The 22,987-nt window shown below is 41.3% G+C and overlaps 1 protein-coding gene across 5 annotated transcripts in view; it reads left to right on the top strand.

Moving 5' to 3' along the window:
* LOC121190639 (A-kinase anchor protein 13) overlaps positions 1-22,987 on the top strand; it is a 95,851-nt gene that overhangs the window by 44,755 nt on the left and 28,109 nt on the right. For 3 of the 5 annotated variants that reach the window (XM_041051755.1, XM_041051672.1, XM_041051587.1), the window contains exons 10-17: positions 3,758-3,812; positions 10,989-11,134; positions 13,400-13,749; positions 15,853-15,900; positions 18,388-18,565; positions 19,010-19,112; positions 21,646-21,688; positions 21,925-22,036. In XM_041051755.1, coding sequence (XP_040907689.1) covers positions 3,758-3,812; positions 10,989-11,134; positions 13,400-13,749; positions 15,853-15,900; positions 18,388-18,565; positions 19,010-19,112; positions 21,646-21,688; positions 21,925-22,036 — 1,035 coding nt within the window. The remainder of the gene's footprint in view (positions 1-3,757; positions 3,813-10,988; positions 11,135-13,399; positions 13,750-15,852; positions 15,901-18,387; positions 18,566-19,009; positions 19,113-21,645; positions 21,689-21,924; positions 22,037-22,987) is intronic. The other 2 variants (XM_041051912.1, XM_041051835.1) reach the window with 1 other exon arrangement.

Genomic DNA, 22,987 nt, shown 5'->3' with positions numbered 1-22,987 from the left:
AATAAGCTTTGTCTGCCTTTAATGTGCACAGACCTCTGACTTTTTACCTCCTTTTTTCTTACTGGTAATATTTGAAACCAATAAGGTGCAGAGTATTGTAGTACTGACCTCAGTGGATGCTTTTCTGGTTGAAAGAGTCTTAGAATGGCCAGAGCTTAAGTGGAAAGAAGCTTATTACCTTTGTTTTTGGTGTGAAATGTGGTGACAGGTTGTGCATGGTGTAGGGCTGAGACACAAGTTCATATGTCCTTAAGCAAATCAGTGACTTTTGTGGCAGCTTCTTGGTTTCTCTGTTACTGGCATCACTGAACTGTGCGAGGTTTTGTGATTTGAAAGGAGAATTCGAGGCTGTGATTGAAATTGGAGAGGCTTCTGTTTTGCACGGACTGATCTGCATGCATTCATTCTTCAGTCCTGTGGTCACCATTCATCCTTTCACCAAATAATATGAACTGCAACACACTGCCAAAATAAAGGAAACATGTGGGCTAATGTGTAACTTGCATTAAAAGCAGATACATCCACATACATCTACCTCAAAGGAGAAGTATCCACTTCATATCCCCTCATGCCTAAGAGTTCAGTCTCTTGTATGATCAGTGCCAAAACACACTGAAGCAGTTCACAGTGGGTAAACAGTCTATTAAAATACTTTAAGCTGCAGTTTCCTTTACTTTGGCTTTAGTCTGTATTTTATTCTGAAGACTTCGTTTGTATTTGAAGTTTTTCTGCCACTACTCTCCTCCACAGTCCAGGCCTGTGGCCTTTGGTAATTTGTTGCAATCACTGGCAGTCATTTCACTTTCGAACAGAACCTGTGCGTGCATTTATGTGTGTGGCGCGTGTGCGTGCATTTATGTGTGTGGCGCGTGTGCGTGCATTTATGTGTGTGGCGCGTGCGCATGCATACGAGTGTGTACTAGCGCCCTCTGTGACCATCTAATCTTTCCTCGTCAGCGTGTTTGTTCTCTCTCAGCAGGCTCTGTTTGATAACTGAACACAGCTGTGAGAAAAGAAAAAGCCTGTGTGTGCTGTCTATGCATCCAACTGTGTGTGTGGGATTTTGTTGTGTGCACGTGAGGCTTGATGAGTGAAAAAAAGGAGCTTAAGTGAGCGTTTGTGATGTGTGTGCATGCATGCAACACTGTTGGCTGACGGAGGTGCGTGTACACAGTGCCAGTTGGTATGTAAGTAGTTGTCAGAGGAATGCAAAAGTGTATGATCACAGTGGTTGCTTTGACACGCACACACACAGACACATATACACACACATGCCCACACACCACTCCCAGACCAGGACAACAGATCTCAGTGTTTATCTGGGTCTCAGTAGGCCTGTCAATAATGTGCAGTGGGACAGTTGAGGGTTAGTTGTTTAGAGACTGTGCTCAGCCCCCTCACCTCCAAAGTATTGTGGAAGGGTCGACCTTTCTCATTGGTTGGGACTTACTCATCCTCCTCTGTCTTATGGCTTTGATTTTTTTTTTTTTGTTTGTTTTTAACCTGCTGACAAATCTCTTTTTGTTTCTGTCTCTGTTCTGCCTTTTCCAGTAACTGCAGTGTATGCGGTCCACCTTAGTTTTGACTTCTTTTCCTCTTTTTATTTGTAGCAGTCTCCGTTTTTGTGACTTTGTCTTATAGTGCATAGGTCGGCAATTTGAATCCCACATGGGAACTGCAAACTCTGCCCCTTACTCCACAGTGAGGAGGTAACAACAGGATGTCAACACACTGAAAGGTTGTTGCTGAAAAGATGTTGACCATGGATTTGAATGGAGGGCTTGATTTGATGAAAATCTTAATTATAACTTTAAAAGCATTTAACAAGCGGAAACACTAAACATTTGCTGGTTCACATGTGAGGATATGCTACTTTTCTCTGTTTTATATCATTAAAATGGATTTTCTTTGCATCTTGAACTGGAAAAAAACAGTTTGAAGTACCTAAGCTGTGGGAAATTCTGAAAGTCATTTTCATATTTCTTTGACATTATATAGACTAAGCAATTAATATATCAATCGAAAACTGTTTGCCTGGCAACCTTATGGTGATGACAAGACTGCCCATGTAAAGCCACAAATTATCATTTTTAAACTCTGGTTCTTGCACAAGTTGAATGAACAAGACATAACATGTTAATTAGTGAGCTTTAGAGGTGCTGGCAGGCGGATTTTCCCTATTTCTTCTTGCTCCGAGTCTTTGTGCTAAGCTAAGCTTCTCTCTCCTGCTTCACATTTAACAGACAGATATGAGAGTGGTATCAAATCTCTCATCTGATTCTTGTCAGAGAAAGCAAATAAGCTTATTTCCCAAAATGTCAGACTAAATCTTTGAAATCATTAGTTGCACCCCTGTTTTGTTACTGTTATGTTGACTTACCTCAGGCACTTTGCTCCCTTTTCTCAGTCAGAAGACTGAACTCTGACTTATATGTCAGTGAATCTCTCAGATTTTCACAGGGCGTTGTTTTCATTTGAGAACCTCCCAGCTTAACAGAAATGCAATGGTGTTGCATTGAATTATCATGAACCAGAGGATCATTCACACCAAGTGACCTGCTACAGGACCCGTATAGTCACTAAAACTTTGTTCCCCTGATTCCCCTTTCAGATTAAAGGTTGTGCCCTACAGATTAGTGACTTGTTTATACTATGTCTGGAGGTTCCTTTGTACAAGTTTTACGCTGTCAAGTTTAAAAGGCCACGCTAAAGCCTGTTGATCTGAGCCTGGCTTAACCTGGGTTTACTGGGGGTGGGAATTAAATGGAAAGAATTAAGGAGGAGAGGAAACAAGCTACTGTATTAAGAAAGGAAGGAACAAACCATTGATGGAGGACAGACCATAAAGATGTTTATGGTCTGAAAGGATGTTGCATCCTTTCTTGCTTTAGCTGCAGTTGAGAAATTGCTTGACCCTTGAAAAACAAAGCCATGTTTTCAACCACCAAGGCTTTTGTAATAGGGGGGTTCTGTGTTTAAGAGTTTGGCCTTGGCTGGAATGGCTTTGTTAATAGATTATTAATCTGTTTTTACTTCACTCACTTTGTATGAGAGACACATTCAAAGTCAGAGCTTATCATCTGCGTCTCGTTGATGGAGTTCATTAAAACACAAAGATCTTCTCTGGGTCTGTGTTAGCTTCACATTCAGAGCTGTCAGTCAAGTCTGCACTGATTCGGCCAAACTGTCGCAGCTTTTGTCTTGCCTGCGCAGGAGGGGGGGCTGTGGGAGTAGTCACTAAAACCAGCTCTCTCACTCACACACACGCATGCACACACACGCACACGCGCGCTTACACTCTCTTTCTCACACACACACACACACACACACACACACACACACACACACACACACACACACACACACACACACAGCTGTTTTGTAGACATTCAGACCACAGAGGAAGCAGAGCCCCAGTGTTGTGTGTTTACAGCCAACCACAGATCTCCGACAGGCAGCATGTGTGTGTGTGTCAGGGTGTTTGAGTTGATGTCAGTGTGACTGTTAGTTCTGAAGGCTGAAAACAGACCCAAGTTAGATCCTTGTAAACAGTTGCTCTAGGAGATGGACCCGGAGTGTATCTGCTAAATCCTATGAATACCCTTAAGCCTGGTTTTATAAAGAGTGTCTTATCGTTGCCTCCCATCCTGTGTGCCGAGCAACACTTCCTAACAGACACACTGGTCTGCATCATTTCTTTGTGGGTGACAATCACATGTTGCTGAGGCTGATTCACTGTCTTCCTGTTTCTCTGTAGATCCACCGAGACAAAGAGGCGTCGTTCCATCAGCCTTTCAACACTCAACACTCAGGTAAGAGTCACCATTAGCCGCTAATAATCCAGACTTGCTGGTCAGAATGCGATATGAGTTGAAATAGCCTTTTTGTACATTTCTGTGCTTTGTTATTTTTTTTTTTTTTTTAAGATTATTGTATATGTTGGTATAAGCCACACTGCAAGGTTACTGACATATGCTGGGTAATTTATGTGTTGACGTTTATGCTGCTGTTGTTTATGCTTGTATTCTTTGGCTAATGAAGCCCATTTGTTTGAAGTGGAAGCATATTGATGTTTGGCCTGGTGACTTTTCAAATGGTGTGCTTGAATGTCACGGACACAAAGCAGAAACACTTGTATCAATTGAGCCTCAGCATTTTGATGGCAGCCTTTTTTTGTTGGATTCAGTACTGCAGCTTAACAACCTCTGTCTGCCAGCAAGATGTTGTGGTCAGATATTGGTATTTTTGAGCCTTTTAGCATCGCATTGAGCCTTTCTGTTGATACTAAATATCTTTGACTGTTTGGCCTCTTCCATGCCAAAGAATTTCTAGTATTCACCCAACTTTATAAAGGTGACAACTTTAACCAGCTGTTATTCTGTCTGTATAACTTTCAGGCCTCCAGCAGTTGAGTTATGGTTTGGATGTTAAATTTGTCACCTATGACACGTGGCCAGGCTGCCTTAGTGCTGTAATGTTTTTTTATTCTTACAACTGTGGGACTTGTTGAACTAGTCTGAGCTAATTTTTTTTTGGCAAAATCTATTATCTTGGTTTAATTTTATTCGTTCAAAGGAAGCTGAACATTAACATATACATACATAGATGGGGGAAAGTGAAACATTTGTAATAACGAGCAGACTGGAGTTGGTGCTTCCCCCTTTACCACTTTTGTGATGGTAGAACATACAGAGAAGGAGAATTACATCAATAGGACCTTACACCAAAAACTGTATGTGTATCAGTAAATAACAATGGCTGTCTGTGGCACATTTGACAGTTATTGACAACATAAAGCAGAGTTTTGATGAGCAGGACTCTGTATGTATTGTTTAAAAAAAGATGTGGATGCAATGATGTAGTACCTATTTTTGCCAACTGAACAGGGTGGTAGCAGCTGGTGGTTTTCCAGTCGACCCTTTTTGTGTTCCACTTGACCCTCCAGAGTTTTTGGAAGTGACCGTTACATGTAACAGAGCTAATTAATGTTAGTGTCATCGGTGTCACAGAGAAACAGCAGGATGGACTGTAGAAACCTTGTGGTAAGAGATGTAATGTTAGTTCAACAGTAGTTTAGCTAACAGTAGGTTACTTGTAGTTAAAAATGTCTGTACATCATCTTGGTTCTTTACGTATTTCAACATGTTGCCTTCTGTTTTAGTTTGTTTTAGTTCATTCTTCTCTGTCTTTCTCTCTTTTTTTGTTTTGCGTTTTATAAATGTCCTTCAGTGGTTAATAATACCAAGAAAAATTTTATTTTCATGTTAGCACTTGCTTATTAGCACAAAACACAAAGTGCAGCTGAAGGCTGATGGAAATGTTCTACAAGTATTAGACAAATTAAAAGTCTGACCACATAGTGGTGCTGGGTGAGTTGTCTGGAGATCACCAAACTCAATAGGCTCTATCATCTGGGGACCATGAATGTCTATACATTTCATGGCTATTTGTCCCATATTTGTCGAATGGTCAAGGTATTTCACTCTGAACCAAAGTATTGGACCAACTGAACAATTGAGGGACGTTGCCATCCGTATAGACGCGCTGTGGGTGTGGCTAAAAACAGCATGAGCTTGATTGCCATTAAAGCAAACAGCTGATTGTTGCCACTGCAGCTGTGAATGTATTTCAGACAGTAAGTGGGGCATAAGAGAAACCTTAATCTGAAGATTTTTAGATGTTGATACACACACACACACACACACACACCTATGTCTGGACTACAGCCACAGCAAGATAAGAAAAAAGAATTCTTTGACCTCCCTAAGATGAGTCTGTCGGTAGAGACCAGTCTCAAAAAAAAAAAAAAGACCAACAGATCAATGAACTGGATCAAGCTGAGAACAAACTGCCTTTTATCTGTGGGGAAAGGAGATGAAACATCACGTCTGTCTGATGGAGAAAGAAAAAAGAGGCTGGAATGGATGAAAGCAAGAAATACAAGGAAAATAAAGGAAGCACGAACGTGGATAGAGAGAGATAAAGAAAGAAAAAACAGGAGTGTCAAGTGGAAGTAAAATTGAAGGGTGGGTGAGGGTGGGATTTCCTGTGCAGCAGCTGGAACAAGTCAACACGACTTCCTTTTTGGTGGTAATATACCTTACGCCCTCACTTAACCCATCCAACTCCTTCATCTCTCTCTCTCTCTGTCAAGACACAGAAGGACGTCAAAGCAGTCACAGCAGGAAACTGACTGCTGCTAAACCTGTGTTCGAAGTTGAGTCTGAAATCAGTCCGTGATTTACTTAATTTACTTTCCACTTTTTTATTGAATGTCTGGACTGCAATTCAAGTATAAAACATAATTATAGAAAAATGTGATGTACACATGTACATGACAAGTGTCTCAATTCACTGCTCACAAACAAGCACCCACTTGAGTTTTTTGCCATGTAGGCAGCTTGGGTTTGTTGGTCTGTCTGTCGGTAGGTCCAACACTTTGGTCTGCACTGAAATATCTCAGCCATTACTTGATGGATTGTCTTGAAATTTTGGGAATACATCTGTTGTCCCATGAAGAATAATCCCAGTGACTTTGATGATCCATCAGCGTTTTCCCCAGCGACACCATAAGATTGATATTTGTGATGTTGGATTTTTTATCTGGCACAATCAACAGATCAAACTCAAGTTTGTCCAGTACTTTGATTTATGACCAAATACCTGCAGAACTAATGACACTCCCATCAGCCTCAGCTCTACATTGTGTTTGTGCTAATTAACAAACATTAGCTTGCTAACATGCTTAACTAAGATGGTGATCATGGTAAGCATACTACCTGCAAAAAAGCACCTGTAACTGTATCTATCCACAGCCTCACAGAGCTGCTAGCATGGTTTGTAGACTTGTGTTGTTATTATGTAAGGAATAAGGGGTTGATCTTCTTTTGCCATATGTCATTGTAAATGGACTGACTCAGGAAGATTGACTTGCAAAATCTGACAGGTCAAGATCAGGCCAGAGACCTCTGTGATTTTCTGCTTGAGGGTTATTGTTCAATATTTAATTGTATTGTGTTGAGACATTTTTTCCCCCGTATCTCTTAATTTCAAAAGCAAATCCTGCTACATAAATTCTTAAACAATGCATTGTACAGATTTTGGATCTGTAAAGCTTAGACACAGTACTAAAAAAAAAAAAAAAAATTGAAGCTTTTTCATAGCTGTGCAGAACGTAGTTTTTGGTTTAGGATGGACCTGGACTAACATCCCATAATATAGCTGATTAATGTGTTGATGGAAGGCCGCATCTTTGCTGACTGCCTGTGATTTGCTAGTCTACGTTCAGAGTCACGCTGCTTCTTTACACTGCTGTTTGCTATGTTACATATTACATTTATCACGGTTGAAACCCTGTCCTGTTTTGCTCAGCTCACTTCAGCCAGCCTTATTTATATTGAGGGAGACATGCAGGGCGTGCCTTGCGTTCAAGGCAAAAATAATACAGTAAAAAACAAAGATATAGGAGTAAATGATGGTTTAACATGTATCAAAGTGACGGTTTAAATTATAGTTTGGTTAAGTGTACTCTAAAATGTGTGTAAGGGAGACAGCAGAGGACAGATTTTATTTTAGAGAAAATGAGAGACTAGATGTCAGTAGCCTGTTGATAAAACTGTGAAGATTTGTCATTAAGCATTTAAAGTTTTTCAACATAGTGCTTGTTTTTTTTTGTTTTGCTCAAACTTACACACTTAACAGCACATGACAATGTGATAGCTGATTATGAGGTGACTCAGTTCCCCCACTGTAAGACCTGCTCTGCTTGTTCAGGCTTCAACAAAGAAAAAAAGAAGTTGATGCAGCATGTTGGGTTGTTCAGACCTCAAACTCCAGTGTGTTCAGCCCCCTCTGGTCTCTCAGCTTAGCTGACTGGTTGCTGTCTCACACACACACAAAATTCTCCTATCTCCAAAAAGTCAGCCCAGTTGCACAAAGAATCTTGCACAAATTTACCAAGCCATGTTCTGAGAAAATACAGGACTACCTGTAGGAAATATGAGGGAAAATGGAAAAAATAAATAAAGTTTTATCTGTGAGTGCTGATATTATCTGCACTTAGGGAAAACACTTAAGGTAGCCTCAATGGCAACTTATCTCAACTAACAGTATGAAAATATGCAGGGAAGAGTGTTTTGAGACAAGGAGGCCTGATGGATATTTTATCTTGTCTGTAATTTCTTACCACATTCATTACTTCTGACTGGATGATTTTTTTTTTTTTTGGATCATATCTGCTTTGCAATATTTCTTCTGCCACATTCATCTAACAACGCACATTTCTCCTCCTGAGTTCTGCTTGGCTTCCTTTTTCTTTTCCAAACAATTTAACCACATTGAAAACATCAACAACAGTAGCTGTTTGGATTGCAAGCAATATATGATTTACTTGAGGAGGTACAGCGTTAGCATGGCTGCCTCTGCGGAACTGCCTATGTGGTTTAGCATGACAGTTTGGTCATGCTTGTACCTGTGGTGATCTAGAAATTCTTTTCTGCTGTTGACCCCAATGGTCTCTCCACTTAAAGTTCATATGAATAAAAAAATATGTTGGATATTAGTTTGTGTAATGTCTGTGGGTGAATGGGTGAAATGATTCACATTAACTAACAACCTCAACCACCCACTGACTCATCAGAGGACTTTACACCTGTTCACTGTGCCTTTTCAGTGTGTCTGTGTGTGGGTCTGTTTGAAAAAGAGGGAGGGAGACAGCTGTCAAAGCTCACAGTCCCCTGCTAGTTTTGGTGAACAGGTGTGAGGGGGTGGAGTCTGTGAAAAACTCCCAACATCCACTTTGGTCACCCCCACTTATCACTCCCCCGACACACATACATAGTCACGCACATTTCGCATTTACATTTGGGTATTCTCCATCCGTGGAGGAACAAAGAACAAATGAAGAACAAAGGGTAAAATGTTTTTGCATGAACTTCCACAAACACTTTGGTCAAGTTTAAGCTCCGCTGCAGCACTTGCAGTCAAAGGTCAGTGTAATTTTCATGTTTGGGCTGTGATCTTGTCCACCATATTGTAAAGGAAATCTGCTCTGATGAAGTCATGAGTTGACAGTCTATATAAAACGTATGACATGAGACATAAGGCCCTGTGCGTGCAGTGTTCAGTGATTATTTGACTTGTAGGACCGCAGCAATTAAGCTTGTGACCTTTCTGCTATGGAGATTTTAATTTCCTAAATAAGATTTAAGTTGCTGGCCCCTCTGATTACAAAAGTCAGACTCAGAATTGAGTATTGTGTCATTTCTTTGCTCTTTCAAGCTCTGTAATTACAAATGAATGATATTTTATAGCGTTAGTTCTCAAATCTTCTGCAACGCTGTACAATTGAGATGCTAGTTTTAATTCCAGTCTGAAATTAAAACAGCTGATCAGTAATACTGTAATAGTGTAACGTCTGGCTGAGTGACTGACCACTCCTCCTGCAACCCCTCATCCCAACACGCAGCCCCCTGCTGGCCCCCTTCCTCAGAACAGCTGAATTTTGTGACTTCATGTTTCTACCAGCTTCAGGATTCCTAGATCATCTCTTAGCTATATAGTATGTAGTCATTGCAGTTGGTGCAAAGTTTCATCCCATAACTCCTCAGTTCATCAATAAATATGAATATATACCATAATTTCTGCTATGGATGTTTTCAGTGAGAATGCAACACCTTACCATGGAAGTTTTAGTGCCTCATTCAACCCAATTAGTCACACAGAATTCAGGTTATTGAGCGATGAGCACTCAGTACACGCGTACGTGCACAAATGGAACTTCCTCTTGCTCACATGAGTGCAGGGAATGCAAAATGTTCCTGAGGGATAAAGAATAACTTCCGCTTTTCAGGCAGAAATGGACATGAGAAATGATGCAAAATAACAAACTTGGCGAGTGATCTCATCCCGTTGCTCTTGGCGGCTGGCTAAAGTAAGCCTGCTGGTGTACGCTTGTGGCTGGGTACAATCTTCCTCTTTTAGTTTGGTCTGGGATATTATCTGTACATGTCCTTACATGTACAAAAAATTGCATCTGCAAAACCTTGTTGCATAAGAATTGTTGAACTGTGTGCAGACTTGAGGGTGGATTGCTTGTTATTCAGTAAAGGGGCAGGGGAAAAAAATATCTGAAATAGCGTGTGTAAAGTCAAAAACAGCTCATGGTGGGTTGCTGTTGAATAGCTGCTGCGGTTAAGAAGCATTGGGGCTTGATGAGAAGCGCTGACCTGGGATGTCAGGCCAAGGGTTTGTCACTAGAGCAATTTTTTGAAGATATTAAATGTAAAACATCACTGGCTATGATTCAGGTAGGAAAGCGACTTACTGCATGATATCTCTACTTGCTACTCACCAAACACTTGTTAACTGAAGTGAGAATTACTTCTAACTTTGAAGCTAATGCAAAATACTGCAGAAAGTCCTTTTAAACATCAGTGTCCAGTTGGCCTCGGGGTGACTAATGGTAAATATGAAGCTGCTCTGCTCTGTTTTACTGTTCTCTCTGTAGCATCAATAGCATTTTCAGTTGTCATTTTCTCTAAGTGAGAGCTTAACTTCAGTTCTGCCCTCAGACCTTTGTAAACACACAAACAGTAATTGTTTTTGCCTTTGCGGTTCAGCACAGACGGCTTTAGTCAGGACAGTCGGGCATTGATCCGCCAGGCTTTTCACACCTTCTCAGATTCCCAGAAGTCTTTTCACTGATGTCTAACAGACCTTCTTGTGTTTTAAAGCAGAAAATGAAAACAAACTACATGGGAAACACGGTGTTTTTCAGTTTAACAACTGAATGCTCCCACTGAGAAAATATTAACATGGAGTGTAACGGTAGAATGTTTTTCTGATGAAAATGTCAAGATTTCTGTTGTTATCTGTTGTCATTTTTTTCTGATAGTTCAGGTTCATTTGTTTTTTGCAGTCGACATCGCTCTTCCTCTATGTTTTCAGCCTCTTATATTTAATTAACACATTATTGTTGTGTCTTTCAGGATCCTCGCAATCTTCAACATTTCCCAGTTTGCCCAGTAGGACCAGCAGTACCACCAGTTGTCCCTCCACAGCTCACAGAGATTCTGGCAGCGACATAGAAAGCCTCCTGAACGCAGAGCCCGGATATGACAGCGTCTTCAGAAAGGTCTGACCTTCTGCTGGTGGATTTTCTTTTTGTAGCTGGGGTTGGACCCCTCCACGGCAGATAAATTGGACTGGTTTGCCAGCTGGATTTTTCTTACCAGCAGGCACAAATGACACAATTCATTCCCTGAAAATTAGTGTTGAGGTGTCCTTGAAGTTTATATGAAGTGAGCAGATTGGTGGCTCAAATCTCTGATATAAAAAAATGAAAGCAAAAAAAAAAAAACATAGTTTCTTAATGTAAGTATACTACATAGAAAATACTTTGATTTAGCAGTGAATTCAGTGTTCACCACAGCCTCCGCTGGCTGCAGTCCAAACATGCAGTACACTCATGTTGAACAGTAAGAAAATATTTTGTGTTTTGCCCCTGCAACTAGTCCTATAGGGATTATATACTATATATGAAGTAACTATTTTCAGTCAGTCTGTGCTTGGCTTTTTATTTATCAGCACCCAAGGCTGAGATGCCAAACATCTACTAAGCATCTTTTTAAGCCAGCAGCTCTAGAGTGCTGCTGGGGAAGTGCAAGCCATGGTCCCTGCTGTCACTCTGCTGCTATTGAAAGTCTGTTTGAAGTCAGACGCCCTTTGGTTAAAGCTGAAATACTTGTATTTCTCACTTTCTGCTGTGCTGTGCACTTGAAACATGCTCACAGTAATGTGAACCTTATGTCCTTTTTGTTGTAAACAACAATGGAAAAAGTCAGCACAGAGGATATCAGCTGCCTGGGAGCATACAGTATGATGCTGAGGGTTTGGATGCTGTAGATAAACAGTAGTGGGCAAAATGGCCACAAAGACTACAGCAGCTGAATTCAGTTTTAGTAAGAGATGATTTATATCTTCACTACTCTCTGTACAGAAACTGTCTTGCAATACTGTAAATCTTTCACAAACTGTCTCATAGCTCTGAGGAAGGTTGTGGCACTGATCCCAGTAACATGTCAGCTGAGCATGTCCATGTGCCCTTGAGCAAGACGTTGTAACTTTAAATGCTCACTAATTATAGTGTGTAAGGACAAGAGCATCATCTAAAAGCCTAAAATATAAAAATCTAGTTTAAAACTCAGCTGAATCACTCCCCTAGCTCCTAAACTAAAGTCATGTGACTCACAAACATAAACTGCAGTCACATGCACTGTGAACAAACACACGCACACACACATAAATGTCCTCTCACTCCCAGAGGAAGTTGTGTGCGCAGCATAAAGCAGATCTTTCATTCCCAGCTCTTTCAACAGAAGCCGCTCTATGCTTGGCTCTCACACTGCAGCTGGCTGCACAATAGGCCCAGTTAAAGCTCACACCTACAAATTAGCTCTGAACGGACTATCCCAAACCTGTGTGTGTGCATGCAGGAGCTCTTTCCCACCAGACCCAGGACAAAGTGCATTTACCAGTAGTGTTTGTTTTCATAGACTGGTCAAGGACAATGCAAGGAGGCCCTGCGAAGTTTGACACATTTTCTTTCCTCGTCCACCATAAATTTTGCTTTTCTCATTTGCAAAGATGCAGATTGACAAATCACTAAGACAGTCCTGCAGCAGCGATGTATAAACCTTGTAAAGACTATATACAGAAACTAACTAACTAAAAATATTTTCCTGGGAAAGGTTTGTTTTCACAAGGTAGCCATCATTTATTGGTGCTTGTTTTAATGTCAGTGTTGCTATAAAGTGGCTCTGGCTCATTATCCCTAAGCCTTGCCATTTGGTCCTCATTATATCCCATTCCTGTGGGTTAAATAGCTCTTCCAGCATTTTCTTAATTCATCTCATGCTTCAGTGAATAAATGCTGATGGATATACAATGTGATACGAGGCTAGGTAATTAACAATGATTTGAAGGACATCTATTCTGTTCCCTTTTGTTCTGGTTGGTTATATCCTATTCAGCTCTGCTCTGTTATATTCTATATTTCATCTGTGACCGATAGCATAGTGGAATTGACTTTAGAGATGACCAGAAAGTTATTTTCCTGTCCAGGGTTAAAGGTTTCACTTCCCGTGTGGCTCTGTGAGCAGAGCAAGACTAACACTGCTCATAATAGTTCACTCTCCACTAAAGCCCAGTTGAAATATAGGATGGAAGTGTATACATAAAAAAAGACTTTACACATACGCACGTGTGGCCCCTAAAATTATACATCAATCGACATTTCATTAGAGTTTGGCAATGAGCTCAGTCATTTTTGAATTTAAAGATGTTCTTGTGGTTATAACATATATATTTTTCTGAGTGTATGTATTTTTAATGTCTGCAGAACGATGAACCAGTGATAGGAGGAGACAGTGCCAGCGAAGTTTCCGTCTCCTGCTCCTCCACAGACGACACCACCAGCGTCGGCCCGTCCAGCTCCAGTCCCGAGGGCAGCCAGGGCCTGAGCTGCAGCTGGAGCCCAGAGGAGGGCATCCAGACTGGGGCTACTACCTCTGCAGGACTAGACGGTGGAGGAGGAGGAGAAGCTGAAGAGGAGGCCAAAGACAGAGTGACAGAGGTGCTGCGACGCTCTTGTCTCCTCCGGAACAGCATCCGCTCCCTGTCGCCTCTTCGTCGCCACAGCTGGGGTCCTGGAAAGAACAACGGAGGAGACGCAGAGATGAACCAGAGGAGGTGAGATTGTGAAGGGGTCTAGATTGTATTCCATTCTTTCAAGATGAAGAATTTATAATGACATTGTGGATGAAGTTGAATTGATTTTGAGAAAAGCAATGTTCCTTTTTTGTCTTAGACATTAGCTGCTGGTGTTACTCTGGTGTTAGTCAGTAGATGTCAGTAGACCTGATGTATGCAGATGTCAGTATTATTAGAGCTTGTTAATGTCACTCCCTCTGTGCCATGTTGAGCTTTTCCTGCTCCTGCTGTGACCAGCTGTGTTGCCATTTGTCTGGTGTTGGTAGGGAGCTACCAAAATTGTACACACACAGATGCATATGCACAAAGACACAGACATACACACCTCACACTTATTCACACTCACAGCATCCCGTACAGCGGTCATCAGTTAACACGAATTACTTCACACTCACGTTGACACACCAACGACTCTAATGCAGACAAGACAATACAAAACAAGACCTTGACGCCTATTTTGTGCTCTGTGCAGCGTCCTGTCACAGGATTTCTCCAGAGTAGTTGCCTAGCGATAAAAGGCTTGAGCCACGATGTTGGAGCGAAAACAAACAACTGCTTTAGGCTCTTATTAGCAGCTATTTTTATGATATTCAGGTTCGGCTGAAACAGCCATTACCACTGAGCTTTCATATATAGTTTTTCTTTACAGTGTGCCGAGTTACAGAACGAGCAATTATTTTTTGACCTGAGGTTCCCTTTATGGATAAACTTGATCTGGAGATAACTATGCACCCTGGAGCACATGCAAAACATGCAACGTGAAAAACTAAGAGCTTATAAGGGCTGCAGTTTCTGTGACAATAGAACTATAATGTACAGATGGGTGAAAAATCCTGGATAAATGAGTGGAGAAACATAACGAAGGCAGATGCTTCCACACAGGTGCGCTTGCATGGTACAATTATGCAATTAACATCCAGCCATGCTCTGTGGCATGTATACAAATGCTGAGCAGGCACAGTTGATGCTGAGTTTGTATCAAGGTGGCAAGAGAAAGAGATCCTAGTGATTTTGAGAGAGGGTTTGTTTTTGGGGCATGGATGGCTGAAGCTTCAGTCACAATGACTGTTCAACTGGCTTCTGTTTCAATAGGAACAGTGACTGAAGTGACATCTGCTTTTAGATCTATGGAAACAGGTCAGTAAACAGGGTCAGAAATTGTGGTCGACAGCGCACATTTAATGTCTGTAATGTGCATCAGTGCGACATGTAGGGAAAAAAAAGAAGATCAAGTCTTCCTCAGGTGGCTGAGAATGTGATGGTGATCAGACCCTGTCAGCAATAGTCTGCTGACAATCACACAGAGAGGGATATTATAGTAGGGTTGCAGAGCATAAACCCCTCATTATAAAGATGAATGCACGTATGAGTGTTCAGTGGTGCAGAAACCAGAGGCACTGGTCTACGGAGATATGGTCAGATGAGTCATCCTTCACCATGTCCTCAACAAGTTGGTGAGTGCATGTGTGTTGTGCACCAAGAGAACGGTACATACCTGAATGTTTGACCCGTAAAGTGAGGAGATGCAGTGACTCTATTATGCTGTGGGGCCATTTTACTGGCATGGTTTGGGTCCACTTGTCCCCTTAGAGGGAAGAGTCACTGCAAATCAAAACTAAGTTGTTCAGCGTGATCACCTTTATCCTGTGATGAAACATTTCTGTCCTGATGGGAGTGGTTTCTTCCAGGATGTCAGTTCATCCATAGGGAACGAGGGGTCACTGAATGTTTTGATGAGTATGAAAAAAAGTATGACATGAGAGTAGTATCAGCTTTTTCATCTAACTCTTGCAAAAAGTGTATTTGACAAAATATTAATCTCTTCCTTTAAGATCGTTAAACTGAATAAATGCCATTGTTATCACAGCTCCAACATGGTGGCATGCCTTAGAGCTTTATTCGATAATGTCCAGTAGTGTCCGTAGATAACCAACCCACTAAAAAGATTATGGACCCATCATTAAGTCAAATAATTTATTCGTTCATTGATTATTCTCTTATTGATCTGCCATCCCCTTATATCCCAACTCATCTCACCCATCATCCACCACTTCCTGTCTCCGTCTCATCCATCACCTCCAGTTCCATCCGTAGCCCTGGTGAGGGGAAGCCGACCTTTCACAGGAGAAGGTACTAATAAATCACATTCATCAGTTCACGTAATGTTAGGACTGACTTGTTGCTAGGTGACGTTTAATGACAAGATTCATGTGGGTGCAGCCTTTGTGGATCTCCCACTTTTTAATGTATGCTTGCTGAACTACTGCTGCATTGTGCTCCATCCCTGCAGGCTACTGCTCTGAAAAATGTTCCTCTCTTTTCACCCGCTGGAATGTACAAGAAATACTGTGGCAAATAGATGGTTGAGACACACGGGTGTTTTGTATTGCAGTGGTAATAACAAGCAGCCACACGGAAAGAGGGGAGTTTAGCTCTGGAGGCTCAGAGGACTGTATTGGCCTGAGATTGAGAACAGGGTTTTTTTTTTTTCTTTTGGTGTAATAAGTCCCTGTAGGGAATTTTTCATGACTAAAGTAGATGGAGACCAGAATGAGATACTGTAACATTAGAGTACAAACTGTATTAATCTTTTCACTGTACTCTGTACCAGTGGATTCCATTGGTTGTGGAATGAGCCAGTGGGAGCGAGCAGGTCAGACATGCCAGTTAGCGATTTCTTAAAGATTTTTACTTTGATCTTCTGTAATATTTTGATGTCAGACTGATTCTTGATCAGAAATTCTTCATACTGGGTACTCTCTACCACTAGCTGGAATCAGAGCTTTGCTAGTATCTCAGCTAGAGCTAGACTGAAACTGGATTTCTAAGGCTGATGCATTATTGATATTTGAACAGTTAAAAAACTAAAAAAAGTTTATCGGTCAATAGTTTCTTCTTTTGACATAAATACTTTTTAAATTTTTACTTACATCCTTCGAATTTGGTTAGTAAAGAGTGTAGACCAAGGTATATTTTGAGAGGGTCATTTTACAGTTGAAAAATAAATTGCCCTCTGGTGGTCAATGACCTAAAACATATTGCGTGTTAAATGTTTATGTGCAAATTCAGGTGACATAGACATTGATACAGGTATAACTGTGAATAGCTAATAATGACCACTAACATCAACTTGCCTCTCTCTCTCTCAGGTTAAGATTAACATGTGGTTGTCATAACCTAGGTGCTCTTAACACTACTGGAGCCTAATCTTTCACATTCAAGAAAGCAGAGGCTACTACAGCAACGATTTAAATACTGTTACCAGAACCTAGGCTATTCTGACAGTAATGCATTTCTGGGAAATAAGTTCAAGTTCAAGTTCAAGTTTACTTCCTGTTTATTTCTGTTGCTGATATTAGCACAACACTGCAGCAGGAAATAAAGTTGAACATATTTACAGTGTTTGTCTGTAGCAGTGTCAAATATTCTACAGCAGATCATTGTCACTCTCCTCAGCTATCCGTGTAGCTCCGTCCTTCTCAGACTCTCATTACTCTGCCATACTTGCTTGTCCATCTTCCCATCACTCTTCTTTATCTCCACCTCCATTCTTCTGCTGACTAACCCCTCCACGTCACACTCTGTTAGCATCAGCTGGTACCCTCCTGCTGCTCCCCACAGCCGTGGTGTGGAAGTAGTTAGGTCCTTCAGGTACAGTGTGTGTGTGTGTGTGTGTGTGTGCTGTTTCTTTCTTGCAAAGAGCACATGACCTACTTTGAATAGGGTGTATTGACATGCTGTTTGATTTGCATTTGCCGTTGTTGTAGGCGTATATGCCTGTGTGCGTGTGTGTGTGTGTGTGAAAGCTGTAGTCAGTCAGTCAGTCAGTCAGTAACTTCCTGTAGCTGTGAGCTGCAGCAGCTGCTGGTGTAATTCATGTTTCAGTGCCGAGGACCTTCTGGCTCTTATAGGATACTATGTAATAATACTGGCAGGAAGGAGGCCTTAATATGACTTAATACAGCCATCTACATTCACAGCCCTGAGGATAGGTGAGTGCTTCTCCATTGCTGGTCACTGATAATCACCAAGTCATGATTCTTTTGGTCCAGTTTAGGTTACTGATGTTCAAATGTGTTGGACTGATGATTTGCTGGATAATGGAGTGCCATACAGACCCAAGGGCTGGAGATAAGAGAGATTTACTGCTGGAGCTTTAACTATCACCAAGTCTGTCCTGAAGCGAATAGAGCTGCAGCTGCGTAGCATAGCTCATCCTGAAATGTAGCTGTAGTTTTCTTCTCCATAATCATTGTATTGGATTTTTCAAGGCCTCTTATTTCCAGTCATAGATCGATGTAATTGGGTTTGTAAATCACAGCTGCAGAGCTCTCTATGCTGATGCTGGAAATCATTTGCTGCTGCTTCAGCTGTAAATCTGCTCCGGAGCCCAGCGATAACTCAGCTGGCTAAACACTGTTCAGGACCAGCTGTGTGTATGTGCGTCTGTCAACAGGTGCATGTGTGCATGCACACACACGCATGTTCATGTCTGCATGTGTTTGTGTTTGGTGCATCAGTTGTTGTGTGTAACCAGAGAACTGTGACGAGTGGAGTGCACAGTGCAGTCATTCCTCCTTCAGTGAGGTCACCTCTGCCTCCTGTTTGTCCATACAGCTACAGCCTGGAGGGGCTCAGCGGGGGGCAGGAAGAGCTGAGGGGCCCCACTTCCCAAGGGCCCCGAATCCTGGAGCCTTTAAGGATGCCCCGACATGACAGCGATGACAGGGGCTCACTGGTTTCTCTGACAGAGGAGCAGGAGGAGCGGGGGGAGCATGGCAGACTACATGACCCGGTCAGCAAACACACATACACACACACACACTTGGGCTCATCAAATTTGTCCTTTAGATGTCTTGTCTTCATACTGTCACACAGTCGGCGAGAGGGAGCCGCAATAACATCCTCAGTCTAATTCACATGAGAGGATTTGTAAAACTTGAAGATTGAGGGGAAATTTGAGACATTTCAGTTTGGGCATTAGAAAGATTTAATAAACTTATTTTTCTAAATTTTAATAACTTACCTCAGGCAGCTTTGCACCACTCTTATTGAATTTAAAACAAATTGTGAATAGAACAACATAAATCATCTGTCTAGTTTCCCCTTTTAGTTTATTGTTCCTGTTTCCTGTTTAGTGTCTGGTGATGTTTTGTTCCATGTTGGTCTGCCCGGTGTTTTGTCCTCTTTCACATTGTCATGCAATCTCAGACTCAACCTTGTGTCTCTTCCTGCACAGAAATCGAGGCGGTATCGGCCTCTGCGAAACAGCTGTCCTCCCATGTCTCTGCCCCTCACCAAGTCTGTGTCCATGCTCGCCATCAGCCAGAGAGACATTGATGGTGAGTGACAAGTTGTGAGGCTGCTTTGCTGCTGTTTAACATTCAGTGATCACATTACAATTACTGATCCAGCTCACAGGCCAATGCCTGTATCATTGAGCCTCTTTTAACTCTTTATCAGTAGATTCCGTTCCTGTTCAGGAAGAGTACAGTCATTTTAAAATGTAGAATGCACTTATGCATTTGCATAACATCCCAACAATGATGGAGAAAAGGGTATTATGCAGATAAAAAGGCTAAGGTTAAAAAATAAGTTACAAAGAAAAGTCCTCTTTTACTCACTTGCCTATTAACAAGATTTCTTGATCTCTTTGCCATTTAATTTGTCAGGTATTAAAGTTTCTCTGTACCTTGACATTTCTACCTCCCATCCCCCATCCTCAATGCTTTTGTGAAGTTATTTAATTTTACTAAGTGATCTGTTCCTGCTGTGGTTCTCTCCTCCCTACCAACAACTCCCCACCCCCACCCACACCAAAGCGGTGGGACGCCTAAGACGTAAGAGGCGAATTTCCTTCTCTTTCAACCTTTCCCCAATCCTCACCAAATCTAAGTCTCAGTTCGTTTACGGGGACTCTTCATCTAGCGATGACGAAGATAACTTGAGTGAGTACTGTGAATGTAGCTGCAGTAGGAAATAGCTGTGAATCCAAACCCTAGCTGTTCCTGTTAGAGGTGGATCTTTCCCTCCATTTGCAAAGGACTGCAACCCAGAGTCGAAGGTGTCATCACCATTCACTATGTGAATATATAAACTTATCTACAAGCTATGAAATAAGATATATTCAGTCAATCTTAAACACACGCAAATTCTCCCAAATAACTAGTTACCTGAGTACCCAGGTTCATGGGTACTCTAGAACCAAAAATTAGTTATAACATTCAAAATACACATGGTGGATTTTATTGAATATTCTAAGAAATTATGCGTAAGTATGCAGCCTAAACCTTGGTGCGACCTTTCAGTTTTGCACTGGGTGATTGCTCTCTCTAGGATTTATTGTTTTGCAGTAACAGACAGAAATGCACTGAACACAACTAGATGCTGAAGGCAGATGAAGTCCAAAAGTTCAGATGCAAAAAACTTTTCATAAGGAAACCACTAATTACTGCCGATATTAAGCTGCTTGCAGTGTGAATGTGCAATTAGATGGAGCTTGTAGCGAAAGCACTGGTGTAGAAAACCACCTTTCACCTGGGCAGCGGGCTCTCTGTTAATAATTCCTGATGACAACATTAAATAAGACCTTGGCTTCTCCTGTCCCGTACCCTGCCCAGTATTTAGCTGACCTTTACTTAGTCTTTGGTTTGTCTCTTTACAAAAAAATGAAACACAATCAGCAGAGAAAGAGGAAGAGAATCACCATAAACAGTGCAGATGAATTGAAGAAGCCCCTTTCTTCCCTGCAGATAAATGTGAGCCTGTCACCTTTAGTCAAAGAAACTCAGCCATTTCTTCCTCTTTCTTATCTGTGAGATATTTCCATTAATGTTCTCTGTCTCCTTGACTGTGTTACTAGCAACAAAAGCAGGCCAAAACGTTGCCCTCATTATCCTGTTTTGGATTTGACGTTCAGATGCAGAGCAAGCGAGTAATGCTTTGTATATTTCTGTGTTCGGCAGAATATTTGGTAGCAATGATTGTTTAGAAGGAGGCAGAGAAGCACATAGAAAAGATTTGTGCCAGTATTCAACTGATACCAAAAAAGAAACGGTGGTGATTCTTTTTTTTTGTGCAAAGACTGATATGTAAATTATACTTTACTTTTTTTCATTTATATCATCTATAATCATCTATAATCATTTTCATTTATATAATCTATAATCAGATTACAAATACAACTCAGTCAGAGATTAATGAAATAATATCAGCATTTTGAGAGTTGCTGGAACCAGAAAACCTGCTAGTTACAACCATCCTGGCTTTGTGTAATATAGACACCAAATAAATGAAATGTATTCAGGCACTGAGGCCATCATTTCTTGTGTGGGAAAAAAAAAACTGTATGTATTTTGAGAGTTCATAAGGTTGGGTGTCTGTGCAGCCAGAAATTCTTTGGAGCCAGTATCTACCAGCCATTAATGGCACTGGATCTAAAGGCAGAACAAAATTGGCTTCAGCTTTTGGCCTTTTTGCTTGCTGCCCTCATCAGTGCCAGAGTCATTTTGTTGTCGGCCTCTACACAGCTCTACGAGAGTACCTAAAGGTTAAGTACCTTACTCAAAGGAAATTATTCTGTTCTCTGTCCAGTTCTTGTAGCCAGGACATGAGCTGACAGCCCTCTGATCAGAAGAAAGATTTTTTTTTAACCATTAGGTCAGAAAGTTCAGCTACTTCAGGGAAACCAGGACGACCCAGTGGTCACCCTGTGGTAAACCCCTAAACAGAGGTTTTCGATGCCTTAAATAGAAGGAGGAAGGTAAATTTCCACCTTAGCTGACAAATATAGTGCATAAAAAACACTCCTGTCCTGTTTATACCAGCCTCTGAATCTTTGTCCTGCTGCTCACATCCTCTCTTGTTTCTTTCCAGGTATGAGGTCATTTTCCAGCACCTCTGGGTCACTAGCATACAGGTCAGTCCAACACTCCACATACACATTCTCAGAAAACAGTTATTTGGGTTTTTACTGCAGACAGGACGTTTATAGACCCATAAAGAAACAGTGTGGAGAGATTGTTTGAAGCAGTCTAATGGTTCTCCATGGAACCTTTTTAGTGCTGTGAAGAACCGTGTTCTGAATGTGTGAACAGGTATGCTTTGCAAGTGCAGCTGTTCAAGGATAAAAGTAAATGTATGTGTGTTTTCCAGTATATCGGAGGAGGAGCCAGGGCCTCTGCGGAGCGACACTGAGGGAAAGAGTGTGACGAAAGTCAGTCGGACCTTCAGCTACCTCAAGAACAAGATGTACAAAAAGAACAGGGTGAGGGAACATGGAGTTTTTAATTCTCCTTAATAAAACTGTGACCAGACTTAGAAACTATACTGTATTTGCTGTACCTCCTTAATACTATTTACTGCACTGTTTCTCGGAGCAGTGCTTTCACATGTGCAGTGTGTTTGGTCCTTTCATAGCCGTGTCCTCTTTAAACATTTATTCCTTCGAGCAAGGATGACTGAACACCAGCCTGCTTTTCAGGCTGGTGAGCCTGACTGCTCCACATTCATACGCACACATTCACACTGGAAGCTGCTCTGTGCATCTTCTTCTGTTGGTCTCTGAACAGCTCTAGTCAGACAGCTTGGAGGTTATGTGTCTTGCTTTAGGGCAAGTCAGTGTTTCTTGTAACTTTCCCTGCTTAGATTTCCCCCGTAGGTTTGGTTTTGAGCCCACAACATTTTCTGGTCGCAGATTTGCATCTCTCGTTTGAGATGTGGTCTAAGTCATCGAGTACAAAGCCATGTTAGGTGATTTACCTAAAATGTCATTTTCCCATGAATATAATAATTGTTTCTTACTGCATTGTGAGTGATAATAATCCAGAACCCTTTGACTTTTAAATTGCATTGATAACAGGGTATCTGCAGCTCTTTAAAAGTTTTAAAAAGAAGTGAATTCACTTTCCTCAAAAAAGGCCTTAGAAGGTATTAAAAAGTTTTAAATTTAATTTACAAAAGTCTTTAAATATTTCCTCTTGCTTCTCTTACTTCTCTTTTTGCCGGTCATAAGCAGAAATATTAGTTATAAAATGTTTTTGTACCCAATTGAAAGCTGTCAGGAGACATTTTATAAGATATATATACAGATATGTCAATATACATGTGTGCGTGTATATATTTATAAACTGAAAGTGAATGTTGTGACAGTAGATCAGTAGACTGTGTGTGGAGGAGGCTGTTCAGCCCTTTTTTGTGGAGTTTCAGTCTGCATCAT

The sequence above is a fragment of the Toxotes jaculatrix genome, chromosome 1 (assembly GCF_017976425.1).
Source record: "Toxotes jaculatrix isolate fToxJac2 chromosome 1, fToxJac2.pri, whole genome shotgun sequence".
Classification (NCBI taxonomy): domain Eukaryota; kingdom Metazoa; phylum Chordata; class Actinopteri; family Toxotidae; genus Toxotes; species Toxotes jaculatrix.
The sequence above is the reverse complement of the archived record's forward strand: the minus strand, read 5'-3'. Positions and strand labels throughout refer to the sequence as shown.